This window comes from Bison bison, unplaced genomic scaffold, assembly GCF_000754665.1.
Source record: "Bison bison bison isolate TAMUID 2011002044 unplaced genomic scaffold, Bison_UMD1.0 scf7180017864473, whole genome shotgun sequence".
In the NCBI taxonomy this organism is placed as follows: domain Eukaryota; kingdom Metazoa; phylum Chordata; class Mammalia; order Artiodactyla; family Bovidae; genus Bison; species Bison bison.
This window is the reverse complement of record NW_011495034.1, coordinates 18,495,114-18,519,405: the sequence shown is the minus strand read 5'-3', so window position 1 is coordinate 18,519,405 and position 24,292 is coordinate 18,495,114. Positions and strand designations below refer to the sequence as shown.

The following is a 24,292-nucleotide window of genomic DNA, read 5'->3' as shown; positions in this document are numbered from 1 at the left end:
ACTTTCCAGATCATCTAGTTTCACATGGAAACCTTAGGGAGTTACCCAAAGGAAAGGTGATCATCCCAATCAAACACCACTGACACCTAAGAGCTGTGTTACTTATAGTGATTGTGATGCCACAGAATTATACACATTAAGCGAAACTGAGGTTTGGCTTCAGATTTGATAGGCTTCAGCCTTACCCATTTCTGCAGAGTCATCACGAGCTAGGTATGGGCATTCGTAACTGTAGCCATTCAGAGCAAGGTCTGGGAGTGGCTGCCTCTCTTTTTGAAATTGTGGGTGTCGCAAGTAGGTATGTGATTGAACCATGAGATGAAGAGAATAATTCATCCCCTCTTTTTATATTTTGTTAAGACAGCATCCCACAGTCTTCCTAGGCTAACAGCTAGGGTTGTGTTCCCAGAATAGAAAGGCCAAATGGCCAGGGCAAAAGGCTGGATAGTTATTCCTTGACTGCTGCTGCTGCTAAGTCACTTCAGTCGTGTCCGACTCTGTGCGACCCCATAGACGGCAGCCCATCAGGCTCCCCCGTCCCTGGGATTCTCCAGGCAAGAACACTGGAGTGGGTTGCCATTTCCTTCTCCAATGCATGAAAGTGAAAAGTGAAAGTGAAGTCACTCAGTCCTGTCCGACTCTTAGCGACCCCATGGACTGCGGCCTACCAGGCTTCTCCATCCATGGGATTTTCCAGGCAAAGTACTGGAGTGGGGTGCCATTGCCTTCTCCGTATTTCTTGACAGGCGTATGCATTTATGAGTTTTAGCGTGAGTGTAAGTGTGTGTGTGTGTGTGTGTGTGTGTGTGTATGTTATGATAAGTGATTAGAAACAGCCTTGTTTTTTGCTTAGGTAGACCACTTGGATTGTTCCACATGAATAGAAATAGAGATTCCCTTTTTAGGGTGCTCATATGACCCCTGATTCTTTCTCAGATAAAAGTAAGGGAAGAAATCAAACTTCATAGAAGCAATCTTTTCTGAAGGCTGATCCCAATTTTGTTACAAAGTCCTCATCTGAAACACAGGGCTTCCCCTCACTGGCCTGCCATTGTGGCCAGAATGAGTGCAAATGAGCATCCTTTCTAGAATTTGGGTCTCCAGAAGCTTCATTTCAGCTATAGCCTATGCCCTTAGCCAAGAACCCATGAGCCTTTTTGGGATTATCTTGTGTTTTATAGCTGCTGGTTGCTCAGCTCTCTCTGATGTCAATATTGGTCTGGCCTGGACAAAAGCAGGCTTGCTAAATGACAATGTCAAAGCATGTGAGCATAAGGGAGGTACTGCCGCCTCTTACTGTACTGGCCTGGCTACAATTCATAAATGAAACTATAAAGTCTCTTTTTCTCTCTCTGTATGTTTATATGTATAAAAATGTGTGCTGTAGATGTGTGTGTATTTTCTACCTCTAGATGGTATTTCTAAAATTAGCTTGTAAAATGAGCTTTATTTAATTAGTTTAATAAAAATTAAGTGCTTATATAAGTCAAACTCTCAGAAATATAATAGAAACTAGCCCAAATGTTTCTCAAGTTCATATGATCTAAAATAATCTTTAGTAAATAAAAGCTAGTTTAAGTTTGTTGGGTATGTTAGTAAACATATCTTGTGACACATTGAAAATTTTACTATAAAAATTATGTTTCTAAAAAATATATTTTTTAAATAAGTTGAATGAGTTTTCATATCAAAAGTGTGTGCTCAGTTGTCCAGTTGTGTGCGACTCTGTGGGACCCCATGGACTGTAGCCTGCTGGGCTCCTCTGTCCATTGGATTCTCAGACAGGAATACTAGAGTGGGCTGCCATTTCCTTCTCCAGGGGATCTTCCTAAGCCAGGGATTGAACCCACGGCTCCAACTGCCTCTCCTGCATTTCAGGTGGATTCTTTACCCCTGAGCCACTGGGGATCTTTCCCAATATCAAAAGTAAGCTGGTACAAATTAAAAGTTGGTTTTTTCACTGTTAAAGGGAAAAAGTTTTATTGAACTATTGGTCTGATAGTGAAAGGTTTTTCTTTACCTTTTAAAATGATCTGCCTAGAAAACAAACATCTTGAGACTTGTTAAAATAATCACTTGTATTGCATGTTGTCTTTGATTACTTAAGTAAAACTAGTCCTCTCAATAGTAAATGAGGGAAGTTTTGCTCAGAATATATAACCTTCCATATTTGCTTGAGAAGTCTTTGTCACTTTGGTTTAGTAGATAACTAAGTATTGTTTCACAGTGACCTGTGATTCTATTTGACTGTTTTTAAACCTTTTGTTATTTTTTACAAACGTCCCCAAAATAAAATTCTAAATGAAATCTTTTAACCTAAACTAACTTTGGGATCTTTTGAAGAGTTCCTGGAACACCTTAAAAAATTTATTCTTTCTCATATGAAAAGATATTAATTAGATATATTTGATATATTAAGTTACATGGGAAGCATTGTCAGAAAAGAAGTAACACTAAGCTTTTTAATGTTGTATTTATGTTAGTATGTATTATGTGTTCCAAAAATTGCATGAAATTCCTAAAAATCTGAAATGCCTTAGTAGTTCCAGTTATTATCTTAAAATGTTGTGTTTCACAGAAATAACAAAATTTCCGTATCAATCACACTGTAATGAAATCTAATGAGATCTTTAACCATGGTTATTTTAAGTCTTCTGTCATTTACAGAAAGTTCTTGTTTTACTTGGATGCTTTTGCAAAAGTGTTCCAACAAAATGTTTCATCTTCAGAGAAATTCATAAAAGAGATTCTCACAAGTGCTCTAGAATACCTATTGTAATAACTTTCGATCATACCACCAAAGTGGGTAAGAATTTTCAGAACTCTAAGGAAAAATTAAATTCATAAAATTGCTAACAAAAGATCAGCAAGAATTAATTATGTAGGACTAAATGAATTGATAAAGATCATTATAACTTTTGATGACTTTTTGTTTGAAATATTGCTGGTTCGTTTATGTTTTGTTCTTCCAGATTTAAGGAAACCTGTTTTCTTTTTCTTGAAGTGATTGACAAGTTAATCAATTATACCTTTGCGAACAAAGATGAAATATTTACTTTTTCTCCCTACCTAACCCCTTCAAAATTCAGAAACTCTTGAGTATTCTTTTCATGGCAATATAGTTTATTTGAGTAAGTTCAGTAAGACTCTGTTCTCCTTATAACAGAACAGAATAATATTGGACATATTACCAAAGCTTTGACTAGTAGTTGTAGTGCTCAGTTCCTCAGTCATGTCCAACTCTTTGGGACCCCATGGACTGTAGCCCACCAGGCTCCTCTGGCCATGAAATTTTCCAGGCAAGAAAACTGGAGTAGGTTGCTGTTTCCTTCTCCAGGGGAATGCCTTGACCCAGCCATTGAACCTGAGAACGTCATATTTAAAAGAGATGTATAAAGGCTCAAATATGACCAGACAACTTTAAGGAGCTGCTTGAAAAAGTTGACCTGTTACCTTGCTTACAGGTTTCCCAGCAAGCTTACCAGGTGAGAAAGGAAAATAACTTCCTGGCAGACTCAGGAACCTCAAGAAGAAAGGAGTTTACCCAAACAATAGGTATTGCAGGCTTCCCAGGAGACACAGTTGTAAAGAATCTGCCTGCAATGCAGGAGATGCCACTTGATCCCTGGGTCAGGAAGATCCCCTAAGGAGGAAATGGCAATGAACATCAACAACATAGCTGATTCACTTTGCTGTATAGCAGAAGGCAACACATTGTAAAAAGCAACTATATGCCAACAGAAATTAATTAAAAAAAATACTTAATACTTTAAACATGAAACCTTTCTTTTTATTCTCTTTCTTCCCTCGACTCTGGCAATGGCCTGGAAAGATGATGCCATCATCCATTGCTAAAGGGAGTAAGTTTTCAGACTGCTGGATCTGTCATTTTAAAAAACTCTTGTCTGTCCATGATGCCAGGGTCACCCTGATCCATTTCTTTGTCTCTGTTAACAACCCCAAACTTGGGAAACCTTGTGTCCAGGCTGTCTGCAAAAAAAATTGTACATGAGGAAAAGGTAAAACTGCCTAGGTGGTCTACAGACCCTTTTACTAGCCTCCATGGCTGTCACCTTTCCAATCTTGAGCCAAAGATTCAAATGGGAATTACCAGGAGACATTCAGTGTTCAAGACTTGCTTCCTTTGAAGGAATGCGTAAATGTAAATGGTTAGGAGTAAATGTAAATGAGGCTATGATCAGGAACCTCTCCTTTACTGTTGAAAGTATTACAGAATCTGCTACTAAAGCAATAGCTGCCCAAGAAAACTCCTTAGACTCTCTAGCCAAAGTTGTTTTTGGTAACAGGATAGCCCTTGATCTTTTTTATTTATTTTTTATTGAAGGATAATTGCTTTACAGAATTTTGTTTACTGTCAAACCTCAACATGAATCAGCCATAGGTGTGTATATATATCCCCTCCCTTTTGAACTTCCTCCCATCTCCCTCTCCATCCCACCCCTCTAGGTTAATACAGAGCCCCTGTTTGAGTTTCCTGAGCCATACGGCAAATTCCCCATTTTTTAAAATAGCTATCTATTTTACATATGGTAATGTAAGTTTCCATGTTAGTCTTACTGTCTCACCCTCTCACCCTCTCCCCATGTCCGTAAGTCTATTCTCTATGTCTATTTCTCCATTGCTACTCTGTAAATATTCTTCAGTACCATTTTTCTAGATTCCGTATATATGCCTTAGAATATGATATTTCTCTTTCTCTTTCTGACTTACTTCACTCTGTATAATAGGCTCTAGGTTCATCCACCTCATTAGAACTGACTCAAATGCATTCCTTTTTATGACTGAGTAATATTCCATTGTGTATACTACCACAAATTCTTTATCCATTCATCTATCGGTGGACATCTAGGTTGCTTCCATGTTCTAGCTATTGTAAATAGTGCTGCTGTGAACAATGGGATACATGTGTCTTATTCCCCTGATTATCTTTTGACTGAGCAGGGAGATACCTGTACTTTGACCAACACCACCTGCTGCACTTGGATTAACATTTCTGGGGAAGTAACTTAGTTACGTATGATCAATTACATAAGATCACTGAGCAAGCCACTTGGCTTAAAAAGCTGACTCCTTCAAAGATTCTTTCTTGGACAGATTTGACTTTGAATTAGTTCTTGGGTACCATGGCTCTGCTGTATGTTGTGTGTGTGTGTGTGTGTGTGTGCACACACGCACGAGCTCAGTCACTTGGTTGTGTCTGACTCTTTGTGACTCCGTGGACTGTAGCCTGCTGGGCTCCTCTGTCCATGGGATTTCCCAGGTAAGAATACTGGAGTGGGTTGCCATTTCCTCCACCAGGAGATTTTCCCCACCCAGGGATCGGATCTGCTTCTCTTGCATCTCCTGCACTGAGTGCACTCCAAACATTGAGAGTTATTGTGCTTATTGCAATCACAGTCATTTCCATGAGTGCATTATATTCTCTCAAAAGCTTTAAATACATGTTCCCAGCTGCTAACGACCAAGAAAATTATCTCCCTAAGACCGGAATGTTGGAAAAGAAGGAAAGAGAATAACCAGATAAGTATCATGAACTTGAAGCCATGACCTATGACCTGTCATGGGGATTAAACAAAAAAAATTGTTGCGTTCTGGACACCACACAAAGGACCCACAGAAGTTGTGACCTGTAGCCAAGAGTGGTGCTTAGATCTTGCCTAGATCTTGATCACCTCTCTCAGTTAAGCTAACTATTGGATCAAAAGAGGGGAATTGTTAAAAACAAAAACAAACAGGCCTCAGATGCAGTCACTGTGCTAAGCCCTCATCATCAGATGAAGATTTAGTACCTTAGCTAAGTGGAGTGTCAACCTTCCCCAGGGATGTAATCTTAACGAGTCAGTCTGGAATTTCCTAGCCAGCACCAGTGAGGTAATATGCCTCATAGACCCTTTTGTCCCCTCGAAGAAAGTGACACTGCCCAACGTCATCATTTTTCATTTGTTTATGATTTGCTTGTCCAACCTCCTCCCTACCTTTCAGAACTTTTCTGCTTGCTAGGTGGATTTCTGCTTTGTGTGTGAATCATTTGAAAAGGCAATTATATCTTCAGATTTATGAAGTGGAGCTTTATTTTTTAACATAGGATACTGTCCCTGGTGGCTTAGAGGTTAAAGCATCTGCCTGGAATGCGGGAGACCCAGGTTCGATCCCTGGGTTGGGAAGATCCCCTGGAGAAGGAAAATGGCAACCCACTCCAGTATTCTTGCCTGGAGAATCCCATGGAGGGAGGAGCCTGGTAGGCTACAGTCCATGGGGTTGCAAAGAGTCAGACACGACTGAGCGACTTCACTTTCACTTTCACTTTTCGCTATACTTGATGGGATTTTTAAAATAACTATTTTCTTGAAATATAATTCAAGTACCATAAAATTCACATTTTTAAAGTGCACTATTTAGTGGATTGTATATTCACAAAGTTGTTTAACCATCACCATTATCCAATTCCAGAAAATTGTCACCACTCCTAAAAGAAACCTCATACCCATTAGGAGTCATTCTTTATTCCCCTCATCCCCAGCCTGTGGGAACCTCTAATCTACTTTGTTTCTGTGGATTTGCTTATTATGAACATCTTGTAAATAAAATCATACAACATCTGGCCTCCTGTAGCTGGCTTTTTCCATTAGCATGATGTTTTCAAGGTTCCTCCACATTGTAGCAAGTATCCATACTGTATTTCTTTTTATGCCCAAATAATATTCCATTGTGTGGATAGATTATATTATAGATCATAATAGTTCTTTGTCCATTTATCAGTTGATGGACATTTTGGTTGTTTCCACTTTCAACTCTTTTGACTAACGCTGCTCAGTTCAGTTCAGTCGCTCAGTCGTGTCCGACTCCTTGCGACCCCATGAATCACAGTACGCCAGGCCTCCCTGTCCATCAGCTACTCCCAGAGTTCATTCAAACTTATGTCCATCAAGTCAGTGATGCCATCCAGCCATCTCATCCTCTGTCGTCCCCTTCTCCTCCTGCCCCCCATCCCTCCCAGCATCAGGGTCTTTTTCAATGAGTCAACTCTTCGCATGAGGTGGCCAAAGTATTGGAATTTCAGCTTCAGCATCAGTCCTTCCAGGACTGATCTCCTTTAGGATAGCCTGGTTGGATCTCCTTGCAGTCCAAGGGACTCTCAAGAGTCTTCTCCAACACCACAGTGACAAAAGCATCAATTCTTCGGCGCTCAGCTTTCTTCACAGTCCAACTCTCACATCCATACATGACCACAGGAAAAACCATAGCCTTGACTAGATGGACCTTTGTTGGCAAAGTAATGTCTCTGCTTTTTAATATGCTATCTAGGTTGGTCATAACTTTCCTTCCAAGGGGTAAGAATCTTTTAATTTCATGGCTACAATCACCATCTGCAGTGGTTTTGGAGCCCAAAAAAATAAAGTCTGCCACTGTTTCCACTGTTTCCCCATCTGTTTCCCATGAAGTGATGGGACCAGATGCCATGATCTTAGTTTTCTGAATATTGAACTTTAAGCCAACTTTTTCACTCTCCTCTTTCACTTTCATCAAGAGGCTTTTTAGTTCCTCCTCACTTACTGCCATAAGAGTGGTGTCATCTGCATATCTGAGGTTATTGGTATTTCTCCCAGCAATCTTGATTCCAGCTTGTGCTTCTTCCAGCCCAGCATTTATCATGATGTACTCTGCATATAGGTTAAATAAGCAGGGTGACAATATTTGGAACCAGTCTGTTGTTCCATGTCCAGTTCTAACTGTTGCTTCCTGACCTGCATATAGGTTTCTCAAGAGGCAGGTCAGGTGGTCTGGTATTCCCATCTCTTGAAGAATTTTCCACAGTTTATTGTGATCCACACAGTCAAAGGCGTTGGCATAGTCAATAAAGCAGAAATAGATGTTTTTCTGGAACTCTTGCTTTTTCCATGATCCAGCAGATGTTGGCAATTTGATCTCTAGTTCCTCTGCCTTCTCTAAAACCAGCTTGAACATCAGGAAGTTCACGGTTCACGTAGTGCTGAAGCCTGGCTTGGAGAATTTTGAGCATTACTTTACTAGCGTGTGAGATGAGTACAATTGTGCTCAGTTGTGCTCAAACACAAAAATGCTGCTATTTGTGTGCAAGTTTTTGTATAGACATATTATCAATTATCTTGGGTACATACCTAGGAGTGAAATTGCTGTGAAATATGGTAACTCTAATTTTAATTTTTATTTATTTGTTTTTAATTTATGTTTTTATTTATTTATGTTTGGCTGCACTGGGTCTTCGTTGCTGCACGAGGACTTTCTTTAGTTGCAGCAAATGGGGCTACTCTTCATTGCAGTGCACAGGCTTCTCAATGCAGTGGCTTCTCTTGTTGCAGAGCACAGGCTCTAGGGCATGCAGGTTTCAGTAGTTGCAGCGCATGGGCCCAGTAGTTGTGGTGTACAGGGTTAGTTGCTCCACGGCATATAGGATCTTCCCAGACCAAGGATCAAACCTGTGTCCCCTGCGTTGGCAGGCTGATTCTTAACCACCAAACCACCAGGGAGTTCCTAAGTTAAATTTTTAATAAACTGCCAAGCTGTGTCCTAAAGCAACCCTAACTATTTTATAACCTATATTTTCCCCTTAACAGTGGATCATGACTGTATTCTCTTGTCCGTATGTAGAAGTGTGCATCACTAGTTTGAGTGAATGGATAGTATTGTCTTAGCCAGCTAAATACCAACATCAGAGCATATTTGGAGAATTCTCTTTTGTTGGACATTTAATGATTCTATGAAACAGATTTTGAGCGTTTTCTTTGCATCCCCACCAGGGAGATGACACTCTCCCAGGTATATCCAGAGCACTTTATATATATAGCACATATCCCTGTATATGGCACTTTCACATTGCATGGCAAGCCACCCATAGCTTCCCCCATCTCTTTTATCTATTACATGGTGAACTCCTCTGGGCACTAGAACATGTCTTAAATGTACCTTTGTATCCATACTTCCCAGCATAGAGTCAAATATTTGATAGATGTTTTCAGAATGAATGAATAAAGGAAATAATGAATAGATGGAAAGATGGATGGTTAGAGTCAGGAACTATGAAGAGACAGTGTTCCTTTACTATAAGAACATTCTGTCCAAAGATCCCTGCCTGGAGAAGTAGCGAGTCCTCAGACCCTGCTGCTGCTAAGTCGCTTCAGTCATGTTCGACTCTGTGCGAGGTGTGCAAAAGGAGGCTGAGTTAATTGTCAGGAACACTGTAAAGTTAATCCACGTATCAAAAGGGAAATGGGATGAAATTTAAGATGCTTCCAAAGTGGAAAGCATGGAATTCTATGAAACAGAAACCTGGGGAAGCGAAGAGATTTGCCATATTCTCCAACCGGACAGCTGTGGGGCTATGAGTCACTCTGAAAGTTTTTGAGTTGTTCTGAAGACCACAGACCAAAGCGTCAATTCAGTCAGTTCAGTCACTCAGTTGTGTCTGACTCTTTGCGACCCCATGGACTGCAGCACTCCAGGCTTCCCTGTCCATCACCAACTCCCAGAGCTTACTCAAACTCATGTCCATCAAGTCAGTGATACTATCCAACAATCTCAGCCTCTGTTGTCCCCTTCTCCTCCTGCCTTCAATCTTTCCCAGCATCAGGGTCTTTTCCAATGAGTCATTTCTTTGCATGAAGTGGCCAAAGTATTGGCGTTTCAGCTTCAGCATCAGTCCTTCCAATGAATATTCAGGACTGATCTCCTTCTGGATGGACTGGTTGGATCTCCTTGCAGTCCAAGGGACTCTCAAGATTCTTCTCCAACACCACAGTTCAAAAGCATCAATTCTTCGGCGCTCAGCTTTCTTCACAGTCCAACTCTCACATCTATACATGACCACTGGAAAAACCATAGCTTTGACTAGACGGACCTTTGTTGGCAAAGTAATGCATCTGCTTTTTAATATGCTGTCTAGGATGGTCATAGCTTTTCTTCCAAGGAGCAAGCATCTTCTAATTTCATGGCTGCAGTAATTTTGGAGACCATGAAAATAAAGTCTCTCACTGTTTCCATTGTTTCCCCCATCTATTTGCCATGAAATGATAGGACCTGATGCCATGATCTTAGTTTTCTGTATATTGAGTTTTAAGCCATTTTTTTCACTCTCCTCTTTCACTTTCATCAAGAGGATCTTTAGTTCTTCTTCACTTTCTGCCATAAGGGTGGTGTCATCTGCATATCTGAGGTTATTGGTGTTTCTCCCAGAAATCTTGATTCCAGCTTGTGCTTCATCCAGCCTGGCATTCCGCATGATGTACTCTGCATGTAAGTTAAATAAGCAGGGTGACAATATACAGGCTTGAGGTACTCCTTTTCCCATTTGTATCCAGTCTTTTGTTCCACCAAAGTGTGCCCTTGTCTAAAGACCTCTGTTTGCTTATGCGTGCTTTGGGTAGCTCACAGTGCACTAAGGTTAGAATCCAGGAAGGGAGAAACACTTGTGAAACCTGTGGTTGAACAAGTCAGTGGTTATCTGTAATCAGAAAGTTTAATGCAAGCTCTTTTGATAAAAGTCAAAGTCTTGGAGGGCGGGGCCTGGACGGGCTTGGCCGCGGAAACGTCAGCCCTCTCATCTTCGGTAGCGGGGAGAGCTTTTCTGTTGTCTCCTCAGGCTCTTGGGTGGCGGGGGCGGGGCTAGGGGGGAAGCTGGAGGGGGCGGGAACTGGGCTGACTCATAAGGCCCTCGGTAGGCACAGAGACCTGAGGACGAAGAGCTTGCTGTCCTGCCACCATGGGGCTCGTCGCTCTCGTCCTGACCTCCCTCGCCATTTCCACGGCTTGGGGTGAGTCGTCCTGAAATGCAAATAGCAGGCGGTCTTTGGGAATCCTTGTAGGGGACCAGGTGGAGGAGAAGCGTACAGTGCAAAGCAGTGACAAGCTGCCAGGTCCCACAGCAGCGCGAGCTGTCAGAACTCTGAGGCTCTGCCAACTCCCGGCGGCGACAGGAGACAAAGGGGAGGGTACCCACTGGGAGCCCACCGGCCGTGCCACGTGCAGGAGGGCAACCAGCTCACCTATCGCTGAGCAGCTGAGGACTTTGGCGAGCTCCGTCTGTTTCCCCCTTGATCATTAGTCCAGATATGGCTAAAAGTGGGTTGCTGCTGCTGCTGCTAAGTCACTTCAGTCCTGTCCGTCTCTGTGCGACCCCAGAGACGGCAGCTCACCAGGCTCCCCGGTCCCTGGGATTCTCCAGGCAAGAACACTGGAGTGGGTTGCCATTTCCTTCTCCAATGCATGAAAGTGAAAGTGAAGTCACTCAGTCGTGTCCGACTCCTAGGGACCCCATGGACTGCAGCCTACCAGGCTCCTCCATCCATGGGATTTGCCAGGCAAGAGTACTGGAGTGGGGTGCCACTGCCTTCTCCAAAAGTGGGTTAATGGAGTATTAATGTCCACTCTGGAGTCAGTGTACAAGGGTTCCCATCCAAGGCAGCACTCAGTAGCTATGTATTCTTAGACAAGGGATGTTTCTTTTCTGTGTCTTAAGTTTTGCACGTCTAAAATGGAGGTGAGAACTGTATCTACATCATTGGGCTGTTCTAAGTGTGAAATGGGTTGTTTCTAAAGAGTGTCTGGAATTGGAAAAAGTGAAAAAGCAGTGATTCATAAGTAAAAGAGTTGTTATAACTTATAGTGTATTAATAGACACCCTGAGGTGTGGTAAAGCCCATAGATCAGGAGCCAATTGCCATTTAAGAGATAGTTTGTTTTTCCCAGTTTCCCAGAGGTGGGGGTGTGACACCACCTGGCGGGCTAGAAGGTGAAGCACCAGGTGTGTCAGGGGCAGAGGAAGAAGGGAGGAATCAGGGCAAGAACTTTATCTTGGTTAGTGGGGTGGGCTGGATAGGGTGAGGGAACTAGCCAATCCCCGCCACGCTCTAGGGCTTAGGGAGTGCCCACAACTGTTAGGTACTTTGCCTTGGAGTGATTAGGGCAGGATGATAGTGGCCATTGTGGAGGGCCTGATAAAGAAGGTGGTTGGGGTTCAGCCTCTGGCATGCTGGAAGAGAAAGTTCATTCCTGTCTCCAGGGATTGGCTAACTCTGGGAGGGGCAGTCCCCCCAGAATCAGCAAGGCTCCCAGTGTCAAAGCATCAGAATACACAGCATAGAAGACATGGTTAATACAAGGGTGCAGCAAGAGCCCTCAGAATGTATCTGTACCATTTTATAGATGGAAAAACCAAGGCTCAGAGAGGGGAAAGGTATGTATCCAAGGTCAGCTGGAAAATTATGCTCTGAATTCTATCCCTGTCTCCTGAGTCCAGAGCAAGTGCTCTGACAGTCCAGTCTACACTGGGTTTAATCCTCTTCCTGGTGCTGTGACACTGTGAGAGGCCTGGAACTGAGGGGAAGAGCAGAGTAAGAAGCACATTAGAAGCTGATTATCCCCTTTCTGCTGGTTTATCTGGGTAGAGTCAGTCTATTTCCATCTTTTAAAGATCCATACTGGCTTCCTCCATTTCTTCAGTTACCTCTTTTGTAAAATGGGCATATTAATGTTTCCCTAGCGAGGCTTTTGTCATTGGAATGTCCACATGGCACAGAGAAAGTACCCAATACACATCATTACATGCACCTCAGGTGGTAACCGCCGCCGTCACCATTGCTGCCTGTGCCTCACAGCACCACCCACTTTTTCACCTTTGCCAATTGGCCATCTGTCCACTTCATGTCTCTTGAAGGTTATCATCAGATGTGTTTATAAGACCAGATCTGGGTTATTCTTCTCTGTTCTGGCCACACGCTTTGAGGGAGAGGTTGTCGTTTTATCTGTATCTAAAGGGGAACAATTGGGAGGGTGAGAGGCTGGAAATCATTTTCTGTTAGGATGCTTAAACAAACTGCAGCTGTTGAGGATGGACAAGAGAGGACTTGAGAGATGAGCATGAACAGGGGTCAACACGAAGGCCACCTGCCTTGTGAAGGTACAGGATGTCCCCAAGCAGGGAGGACCAGGCCTGACGTGGCAACTGCAGGAGATGCATTTGAGCTCAGTGAGAAGGAACTGTCTGCTCCATGGGAATGGGACAGACAGAGTGTGACCCCCAGTCTCGCTCTCTCTGATGACCCTGTGAGTTAGGAAGGACAGTCAGCTTCACTCTCTCTCACATAAGAAGCTGAGGCTTAGAGAGTTGAGAGGACATTCAAGATCACATGGCAAAGGTAACAAAGTCCACCCAGAATCCGGTTCAAACCTTCACCTCTGACGTGTCCTCATTTCCTCCCAATGTCCACCAGGGCTGCCACCCTCACCGCCTATTGTGGACACCGCTCAGGGCAGAGTCCTGGGAAAATATGTCAGCTTAAAAGGATTTGCACAGCCTGTGGGCGTTTTCCTGGGAATTCCTTTTGCCAAGCCTCCTCTTGGATCTTTGAGGTTTGCTCCGCCGCAGCCTGCAGAACCATGGACCTTCGTGAAGAATACCACCTCTTACTCTCCCATGTAAGCCGGGGGTGTGGCTTTTGGCATCGTTCAGTGGGGATGTTAGTCTCAAAGGGATGCAGGAAAGAGCCAAGGCAATCCTCTGAGTGGCTTATGCTTTATTCTGAAATCCTCAAGATATTGTAGATCCTTACCAGCATTCCAGAATTCTCACAGCACTGTAGAGCCTTTTATTCAACCAATATTTCTGGAGCACCTCCTATGTGTCAGGCGTGTTCTAGTGTCCTGGGATCCATCAGTGACCCAAAGAAAGATCCCACCCTCATGCAGCTTGCCTTTGTAGCAGGGAAAGACAGATCCTGAGCAATATGCAAGGTAGCAGAGTAATAATATGTAAGAATAGGCTAAGTGCTTTGGAATAAAACAAGGAGTTGAGCAGTGGTCAGAAGTAATGATTCTGTTTATTCTTCTGTCTTGATCTTCGATGCAGCTGGGGAGTGAGGTGGGCCAGGAAGTGTGTGGGTGGGGAGTCTTTGGGGTATCGCCAGTTCCTAACTCCCAGGTGTGACTGCTGCCTAGTAAGGAGGAGAGCAATGGTCGGTGTGTCCTAGTCACTGTGTCCACGTTGGGCAAAGAAGTCAAAGTCATCCCCCAGAACACCTAGGACGTCTACATGCGTGGATCTCTGGGGATTTCCAGGATCTGCCTCTTGCCGCTACTTTCCGCCCTAAGGTGGGGTCCAGAACCACCTCATTAACACAACATATGATGCGTTTGTCACTCTCTTCACTTAGGAAATTCCTAGGGCTTTAGGAACTCCTTGCAGGAAATGGGAAGACCAAAGACACATTTCTTATTATATCACAGTATCATATCACACAATACAGATTCTTTATTTTTTTTAACAATTTTAAAAATTTTGATTATTAAGTTTTATTGGCCGCACCAGGTCTTTGTTGCTGCACGTGGGCTTCCCCTAGTTGCAAGGAACAGGGGCTACTCTCTAGTTGAGATCGTGGGCTTCTCTCTGCCGTGGCTTCTCTTGTTGTGAAGCATGGGCTGTAGGGCTCGGACTCAGTCGTTGTGGCTCACGGGCTTCACTGTCCCACAGCGTGTGAGAGCTTCCCAGATCAGGGATCAAACCGATGTCCCTGCATTGCAAAGCAGACTCTTAACCATTGGACCACCAGGGAAGCCCGATACAGATACTTTGGATGTCTGCTTTGCTCATTTGTATCATAAACATGGTTATATGTCATTACATATCACAGCCTGACATTACATTACATTGGGTATTGAGTTATAGTTTATTTACCCAGTCTCTTATTTGGGACCATTAAGTTCTGGATATTTTTGATAATATAATTAGCACTGTGATGAACATCCTATAGCCAAACCTTTATGCACATTCACAGTAATTGAGGCTGAGTTCCAAGAAATGACATTTCTGAGTAAAACAGTATCACCTTTTGTTAAATCTCCTTCCGAAAATGTCCCAGCTACACTCTTTTCGTTAATATATGAAAACTTTCATTCACCAGACCGTAGCCAATGCTTGAGATTATTTAAAAATATTTTGGCTATTGAGTAGGCAAAATAATAATAATTATTAGCATCATAATTATTTATATAATTTTAGAGTTTATTCTGCATTTATCTCAATACTAGTGATGTTGAACTCTCTTTCCCATTAATTTTTCATTGTATCCTTTTATGAATACTATATCCACTTGCCTTGGTGATCTGGGGACAGCTCCTCCAGGATGGAAATCAAGAGGGTCTCTTTGGGGCTCTGACAGTCATTTGACAGCTATGTCATCCAAGCACCTCAGTACTGGGGGCCACCATGCCTGCTTTCTGAAAATCTGGAAATGTGGCTTATAATGTCCTCGGAAACATAAGCAGTGCATAGTCTGACTCTTCATGGCTATGTGACCTTGGGCAGGTTCTATAACCTCTCTGTGCCTCAGTTTTCTCAACTGTAAAATGGGGATAATAATAGAACCCATATCATGGGTCTGATCTGAACAATTTTTAAAATAATTTTATTTATCTTATTACTTATTTTTGGCTGTGCTGGGTCTTTGACGCTGTGCAGTCTTTATCTAGCGCGCAGGCGTCAGTAGTTGAGGCTCCCAGGCTCTAGAGCACAGACTTAGTAGTTGTGGCTCACAGGCTTAGTTGCCCCGTGGCATGTGGGATCTTCCCAAATCAGGGATTGAACCTGTGTCTCCTGCACTGGCAGGCAGATTCTTTACCACTGAGCCACCCGGGAAGCCCCTGATCTGAAGATTTTGTGGTTGTTCAGTCCATAAGTTATATCCGAATCTTTGCAACCCCATGGACTGTAGCCCATCTGGCTCCTCTGTCCTTCACTATCTCCTGGACTCAAATTCATCTCCCTTGAGTCGGTGATGCTATCTAACCATCTCATCCTCTGCCACCCTCTTTTCCTTTTGCCTTCAATCTTTCCCAGCATCAAGGTCTTTTCCAACAAGTTGACTCTTAGTATCACGTGGCCAAAGTATTGGAGTGTCAGCATCAGCAACAGTCATTCCAATGAATATTCACGGTTGATTTCCTTTAGGATTGACCGGTTGGATCTCCTTGCAGTCCAAGGAACTTTCTAGTCTTCTCCAGCACCACAATTCAAAAGCATCAATTCCTTAGCCTTCAGCCTTCTTTATGGACCAATTCTCACATCTATACATGACTATGGGGAAAGCCATAGCTTTGACTGTACGGACCTTTGTCGGCAAAGTGATGTCGCTGCCTTTTAATATGCAGTCTAGGTTGGTCATAGCTTTCCTTACAAGGAGCAAGTGTCTTTTAAATATTAAGTATTGCCTGTTACCGCTGTTAGACCTTTCAGATCCATTATTTGGGCAATGCATAACACTTGACGAGATGAGCTGACAAAATCTTAGCATGTCAGTGCTGCAAGACCCTTATAGAAATCATTCCCTGCACTCAGACGTGGCAGACTGAGACCCAGAACAGAGAAGGAACTTGCCCAAGGTCACCCGGCACGTAAGTGCAGAGGCAGAACTAGAACCAAGCTCTCCTAATGTTCACCACAAATATTTTGCCCTTGACCTGTGGCATGCCTTAAATGACTGCCAACAGAGTGGCTTCTCACCGTTTTTGGAAGTCTCCCATGAACTGGAACTCCTAGTTGACCTGTAGAGGAGCGTAAGCACCCTGTACTCGCTATGCAGCAGAGAGCCAGCTGCAACCAGGGAATGCGGGAAATGGTCCACTTCCAGGCTCATAAGCAGCATCTTCTTGACACAATGCATTCCGAAGCTCCTGAAAGGGGGAGGTGCCAGGTCTTCTCATTAGTCACTCTCCCCAGAGACCTTGGTGAGCCCTAGAGCCCCCTATCCTGACCCCCCAGGTAGTCTCCTACCCATTCCAGTGTCTGGAATCTGGTAAGACAGCTCTGTTTACAGGCTTACTTCTCCCAGTCCAAGACCTGGCCTCACTACAGGAGACATCTCCTTGGTCAGCTCTGATTGAACATCAGGAGTTCTTCTCTTTCCTTGCCCCTCCCAGGTGCTCCCAAAACGCAGTGTCGGTGGAAATGACCTCAGACCTCATTAGCAACGGAATGGAGACTGTTAAAACTAAATTTTCTGAAGACTGTCTTTACCTAAATATTTACACCCCTGCTGACTTGATGAAGAGAAGCAGGCTGCCGGTAAGCGGTGGGAACCACTGGTCAAGGCTGGTGTTGGGTCCAGGAGTGAGGGATCCAGGAGTGGGAGTGCTGGGGAGGAGATGATGCTCGAGCCTTGGCCGTTCCCATGATGATGGTGTTAACAAAAACTTTAGCTATTCTCACTTTCTTGCTATGTGAACTCCTTAAATTTGGGGACATGCATTATGAATGGCCTCAATTCTTACCACAGTCCTTGGCACCTAGTAGGTTTTCAGATCATATTCATCAAATGGTTGAAGACTTCTTGGAGGAGGTGGTTTTTAGGCCGGTCTTTGGAGGATGGGTGAGATTTGGGGAGCAGAAGGAGGCAGCAGGAAGTCATATTAAGATGAGGTACCACCCAGGGCATAGGCTTCTTGACACGATCATTCATTCACATGAGAAGTTGAATTCGCCACACAAAAGGTAACTAAGATGAAGCTGAAACAAGCTTCTAACCAAGGGCTTCTGCATGCTGAATGTACTGAGCTGGGTGAGGGGCCCAGGAGTAAGGGTGGTGGGAGTGTTGGAAAGAAGATGATGCTTGAGCCTTGGCTGTTCCCATGATGATGCTCTCAGCATGAAGAGCGCTGAGTGCAGGTGGCACTGGGGCAGGGGAGACAGGCAGGGGCAGCCGGGGTGCCCTGAGTAGGGTGGTGGCCTGGGCCACTGCTGGAGAACGGGTAGGTGACCAAACCTGCCTCTGAGGTCTTCCCCAGCTCTGCTTCCTGTAACCCTGTGGTTGCATCCTCCCCGTCCAGGTGATGGTGTGGATCCACGGAGGAGGTCTCGTGGTGGGCGGGGCATCAACCTATGATGGGCTGGTCCTCTCTGCCCATGAAAATGTGGTGGTGGTGACCATTCAGTACCGCCTGGGCATCTGGGGATTCTTCAGGTAAGACTCTGGACTCTCCTGATGGCACATTGCCCCGAGTGTGGGGGTGCTAGGACCCTACTCTGGTCATGCAAGCCCTCAAGGGGCTCCTTGCTAGGCTCCCTACTAAGACATCTGAGTCCCCTCCTAATTGGGCTCCACCTACCTTCTCATTCCCCAGCCACCCTGGTGCACTTACTTCTGAGCTCTTACACATAAAACACCTAATCTCCCTGACACACTCCTATTATTCCTACCAAGCCCAACCCAGATGTTATCTCATCTGAACTACTTATCTCGTTTTCACTTTGCTGCCTGGCATGTTGCAGTATCTTTAAGATGACAGTTATCATGCAGCACAGCACTTAGAGGCTCACACATCTTATCTCCTGGGGAAGCAAATGTATATTACCATATGTGAAATAGATGACCAGTCCAAGTTCAATGCATGAAGCAGGGCACTCAAAGCCGGTGCACTGGGACAACCCAAAGGGAAGGGATGGGGAGGGAGGTAGGAAGAGGGTTCAGGACCTGGGGGACACATGTACATCCGTGGCTGATTCATGTCAGTGTATGGCAGAACCCACCACAATATTGTAAAGTAATTAGCCTCCAATTAAAAAAATAAATTAATTTTTTTAAAAAAAGGAAGGGGTAGACTCATGTGGGAGCTCCGTGAAGTCTTGTAGGTGAAGGAACGGGTGCCTGGAACTGGGAGGTGGTAAGGAGCATCTGACTCCAGGGGTACATCTACTGGGAGGAGCGTTGGGCCACTCACCCCATTTCCTTCTGGAACTTGGCACATGCGTAAGTGAAGGCTTGAGTCTCCTGTGTGGATTCTGTGGGGACAGGAACCAGGTTTCCAGCAGGCAGTTACTGAGCTTTTCCCGAATGTACTGGCGCCAGGACCTCTTACTCTGAGATGCTAGGGGGTGGCCTGGGTGAGAGGTGGTCACCTCCCTGGAAAGACCTGTGGGCTGGGGGAGGGTTGTCCCAGGGGAGTCGTGTCTCAGGATGTGTCCCCTTCACAGAGACCCTTCAGCTCTTCCCCCCACGACCCGTGTCTGCTCCCAGGGACAGTGTAACTGCACATACTCGCCCCACTTCCTCTCCCCCAGTCTCTCTTCTACCACATGAACCAAGGTTTCACCCCAACCAGACACCAGACTACTCTGGTCCAGGTCACCATGCCCCAGCATCTCTCAGCCAACCTTGGCAGATCCACACGTGATCCCTCAGTTCTTCTTGAAAAGCTGACCTCTCTTGGCTCCTGGCCACCTCCTCCCTCATGGGTCCTCCTTCTCAGCTCCTCCCTGGCCCTCCTCCTCCTGTCTCAGCCTCTGTGCATCTCCTTCTTTGTCCCACTGATTCCTTGAGTGACCTCAGGGAGCACTTCCAGGCTTCCTATTTTTAGTCCCTTTTCTCCACTGAAGCCCACAAGTACACCATTAAGTGCCTCCTACCTTCTCTATGGGGCATCTGAGGGCACCTCACTCCTCCACTAACAGACATAACCCTTGGCTCCCATGGTCCCCTCAACAGGGCCTCATGCTCAGCTATTGGCAAATACACCCTTCCAGTTACTCTGGATAAAAACCTTATGGTTGCATGAATTCTTCTCTTTTTTTCACTCCCCACATTCAGTCACCACCAAATCCTCTTGGTTCCACAGTAACCAGAGTGATCATTTAAGACATAAATGGAATCTTGTTATCTCTGCAATGGCTTCCCTTCTTACTTACAGCGACATGGATGTCCTCACCCAGAGCCTCAGGACCCTCTGTAGCTGCATGTCCTAGACTCACACTTTTGCTTCACTGGACCCCAGGGCCTTTGCACTTGCTGTTTCTTCCACCGGGAACGCCCTTCTTTGGATATTTGTGAAGTCCATGTACTCATAGGAAATGCTCAGTCAATAGATAAAGGATGGATATGTAGAGCCCTACAGCAGAATAGGATAGAAGAAGATGAAGACCCTGTGTCAGGGTTGTGGAAGCCCAGTCCTTTCCAGAAGGCTCCCCTGGACCCCCAGCCCCATCTCTGGTCCTCAGGGCCCTGCCGGGACATCTCTGCCCCCAACCCCACCCTGTTCTCTTACTCACAGCACAGGGGACGAGCACAGCCGGGGAAACTGGGGCCACTTGGACCAGGTAGCTGCGCTGCACTGGGTCCAGGAGAACATTGCCAACTTTGGAGGGGATCCAGGCTCTGTGACCATCTTTGGAGGGTCAGCAGGAGCGGAAAGTGTCTCCGTTCTTGTAAGTCTTCCTGGCCCTGATGTGGCTGCTGATGGGACCCCTTGCAGACCAGCCCATCTAGTCCTGGGACCTTTACTTTCAAGATCTGGATTCAAGGCTGACCCACCTCTGTGCAGCATCAGATGGTGGAGAGTTAATGGCCAGACTCCCCTTGGCCTCCAGGAAGCTCAGGACTCAGCTCAGCCTCCAGGGCCGTAGCTGCAGCCACAGCTGCAACAGACACTCTCTTGCTGTCCTGTGTCGGTTGAGCTCATCCTCTCCTTCTTAATCATTTTAACGTTAGGACTCGCCTCACTTCTTTTGAGATTAGGGGTGGGTGTAAATGATTAATCAGAGGAGCTGACCATGAGGTTGGTCTGGGTGTCCTTGTCTGACTTGAAGCCAGGCCTACAGTTCAGGGAGACACGAGCACTAGGAACAGGTTGGGGGTCCCCTCTGAGGGCTCTGGGGGCTTGTCCATGCCCAGGAGGGAGGGCAGCAGTCTCTGGGGCTGAGGGATGGAGCTGGGCTGGGGAGAAGGAGAAGAAGAGGAGGGATGGGGGATGGGACAGGCGACAAGGGACACAGATAGGACCTGGGAGTGTGGTGTGGGGAATGGGAATGGGGGAGACACCAAGGGAAGCAAAGCTGGAAAGCCAGATTAGAAGGTGCTGGGAGCTGTGGGAAACACTCCAACTACCTCACTATTGAGCACTATTACTATATTTTTAAAACATGTGGAATCATAGTTGAATATTCAGGGAAAACTTTTTTATATTTTATAAAATAGAGAAAAAAGAAAATCATAGATAACCCCCTCAAATAAAAATTCATCCACAATCCCATTAGCCAGTGATTCTCACCATGGACAGTTTCATTTTTCTGGTCTTTTTTCCATGCTGTTGTGCTGTTCTGTGCTTAGTCGCTCAGTCGTGTCTAACTCTTTGCAACCCTGTGGACTGTAGCCCACCAGGCTCCTCTGTCCTTGGGGATTCTCCAGGCAAGAATACTGGAGTGGGTTGCCATGACCTCCTCCAGGGTATCTTCCCAACCCGGGGATTGAACCCAGGTCTCCTGCATTGCAGGCAGATTCTTTACCATTTGAGCCACCAGAATAGCCCTTTTCCCATGAATCACCCTATCTATCATCTATCTATATGTATGAATTTTTAAACAAAAAAGCTTCCTTTACATTATAGCATATATGTTTCCCTAACCATTAATTATTATTTATGTTTTGTGTGTATAGTCATTAGTATTTCTAGTCTTTGAATGAAGAATGAAAAATACCTTATTTACCCAATGTCATATAACACCTTGTGTTATTTCCACTTTTTACTGTTATGAATAACGTGAACATCTTGGAGATTTTTGTTTGCCTCCAAATCATTTCCCTTAAATCCTGAGTAATGGAATTGGAAAATTAGAACTGTGTGTTTAAATCGATGCTAGAAATTTCCAGCTGCCTTTCAGATACTTCGACTGTTATGCCTCACTCTGTACACCTGGTTCCCTCTAGAGGAGGTTTTCTTGGAGAAGCTGGACCCTCCGGTCAGTCTATGGAACAAGGTCAGTAAGTTCAAGCAAGGACCTGTCATGTCCACTGAGCCCCACGGTCTCCATAGGAACAGTCCAGGATGGGGCTATGGATGGATCTAGCTCTTGAAGACCCCACTCCCTGTGAGCATAAACTCCCTTTCTTGCCACTCTCCTCCCAGGTTTTATCTCCTCTGGCCAAGAATCTCTTCCACCGGGCCATCTCAGAGAGTGGCGTTGCCCTTATTCCTGGCCTGGTCAAGAAGGACTCTAAGGCTGAAGCTAAGGTAGGTCTCACACTGGACTGTCCCTACACCATGCTCTGCTCTGCTGAAGTTGTCAGGGCCCTTTCTTATCACAGGGTCTGGCTGACATCCTCAGAGAATCATAGCAGTGAGGGTGGCTGACCAGGAAGGGCGAGGACACACTCCGCCCCACCTCCCAGTTCTCCTGCTAAGCAAACTGGGGCAGAGAGCAGAAGAACTTGTCAAGGTCAGCCAGTGATGAGGGCAGAGCTGGACTCGGGCTCGTGACTCTGGACTGCCAGCCCCGGCGCACTTTGCACTGAACATGCGTCCCAAAGTGTGCCAGGTGGGGTGAGGGGCTGCACAGTGGGCAGTGGCATCTGTGTTGCCTCCCTCAGTGTCTGAGTCTGCTGAACTCATTGGCCTCATGTGAGCCTGGAGTGGATTTTCCCTGGGGGCTTGTGACTGGGGTAGGTTCCTGGAGCATTCATTCAATCATTCATTCACTCAACAAGTAGTTTTGATATAATCTGACATCTGGCAACCTCATGAAGCTTCTATTATAATTTAGGAGATAGAGTAATAATTATACAATTGCACAACTTGTAAAATGTCAACTGTGACTAGAGCAATAGAGAAGAGCTACTGCTACTGCTGCTAAGTCGCTTCAGTCGTGTCCGACTCTGTGCGACCCCAGAGACGGTAGCCCACCAGGCTCCCCCGTCCCTGGGATTCTCCAGGCAAGAACACTGGAGTGGGTTGCCATTTCCTTCTCCAATGCATGAAAGTGAAAAGTGAAAGTGAAGTCGCTCAGTTGTGTCTGACTGTTAGCGACCCCATGGACTGCAGCCTACCAGGCTCCTCCATCCATGGGATTTTCCAGGCAAGAGTACTGGAGTGGGGTGCCATTGCCTTCTCCGAGAGAAGAGGTACCTGATGTCAAAAGAATCCAAAAGGAGCACTTAGTCCAGTGTGTAGGGAGAAGTTATCAGGAAAGGCTCCTGGAAAAAATAATGATCAACGAGTTGAGATGAGAAGGGTGAGCAGTAAATTACTTGGTAAGAAAAGAATATCCAGGAAGAGGGAACATCCTGAGCAAGTGTCCTGTGGCAGGAGCAGGTATCTCAAGTGAGAGGGTGAGGAAAGCTGATATGGCCAGGGCAGAAAGTGCAGACAGCACCTGGAGAGAGCTGAGGATGCGGCCATTGGCAGGGCCATGCTACATAGGACCTAGTGGGGACTTTGCCTTTATTTGGAGAATGTTAGGAAGACAGGGAAGGGTGAGCAACACAAAGGCCCTGCTGAGGAGTGTGCCTTAGAGTCAGTGATGTGGAGCATTTTGGTCAGGCTGGTTGGTGGAGGGGTAGGGCCAGCAGCCTCACTTAAAGGGAGGAATCTAAGATAATGAAGGAATCTAAGATTCTTATTCTTGCCCTACCTCCCTCTCTCTCTCCCCCTACTCTGTCCACTTCTTATGGCTGAGCACTGATTGCATGTCAGACACTGGACCCGTCTCCAGTGTGCACACTCTCCAGTGCCCCACCATCCTGGCGCCTGAGTTCTCCGCTGCATCTTCCCCTCTGGCTTCAATTTGCCAGTGACTGGCCTGAGGCCACATGGCTGTTAATTGGATGAGACAAGATTTGAAATTAGATAGTGGGATTGTGGATTCCACATTTTTAAGCTCCATTCCATGATACCTCTCTTCAGTTTCAAGGATATTGTGCCCATTTTAACAGACATAAAGTAACAGAGCAGAGGCTGTATAATCGGCATGACTGGGACCCAGGACCCAGGCAAACTGGTCTGGAGCATTTTCTTTTTCTTTCTTCTTCTTCTTCTTTTAGTGTTTTAAACTTTAATTTTATTATTATTTTTTTTTAATCATGTATTTATTTTTGACTGTGCTGAGTGTTTATTGCTGTGTGCAGGCTTTCTCTAGTTGTGGCGCACAGGCTTCTCACTGTGGTGGGTTCTCTTGTTACAGAGCATGGGGTCTGGGGTGCAGGGGCTTCAGCAGTTGTGGTGCGTGGCTTTAGTTGCCCTGCAGCAGATGGAATCCTCCCAGACCAGGGATGGAACCCAGATCCCCTGCACTGGCAGGCGGATTCTTAACCACTGGACCACCAGGGAAGTCCTGGTCTCGGGTGTTTTCTGCTACCTCTGGCTGCCTTGAGAAATTGAGGTTGGGACAAAACACCTCAGTATTGATGGAGGGAAGAGAAGTGACTCTTGAATTCTGCTGTCACCTGTGATCTCTGTAGCGAATTGCTGCCTTTGCTGGGTGCAA

General features: G+C 45.4%; 1 protein-coding gene, 1 long non-coding RNA gene and 1 other non-coding gene across 3 annotated transcripts in view; 2 read left to right on the top strand and 1 right to left on the bottom strand.

The window, feature by feature from the left end:
* Positions 1–6,113: 6,113 nt before the first annotated feature.
* On the top strand, positions 6,114–6,185 carry TRNAS-GGA. The gene has a single exon. It is a non-coding gene; the product is annotated as a tRNA-Ser (tRNA).
* Positions 6,186–10,688: 4,503 nt separating this feature from the next.
* The window catches only part of LOC105004319 (liver carboxylesterase-like), a 27,040-nt gene continuing 13,436 nt past the window's right edge, over positions 10,689–24,292 (top strand). The window contains exons 1-7 of the mRNA XM_010861912.1: positions 10,689–10,808; positions 13,266–13,470; positions 16,966–17,110; positions 17,872–18,005; positions 20,089–20,242; positions 21,940–22,044; positions 24,267–24,290. Of these exons, the coding sequence (XP_010860214.1) occupies positions 10,757–10,808; positions 13,266–13,470; positions 16,966–17,110; positions 17,872–18,005; positions 20,089–20,242; positions 21,940–22,044; positions 24,267–24,290 (819 nt within the window). The 5' untranslated portion in view covers positions 10,689–10,756. The remainder of the gene's footprint in view (positions 10,809–13,265; positions 13,471–16,965; positions 17,111–17,871; positions 18,006–20,088; positions 20,243–21,939; positions 22,045–24,266; positions 24,291–24,292) is intronic.
* On the bottom strand, positions 17,019–21,180 carry LOC105004318. Its single transcript, XR_827204.1, has 3 exons — positions 20,349–21,180; positions 18,763–19,926; positions 17,019–17,179 (listed from the first exon to the last, which is right to left on the bottom strand). It is a non-coding gene; the product is annotated as an uncharacterized LOC105004318 (long non-coding RNA).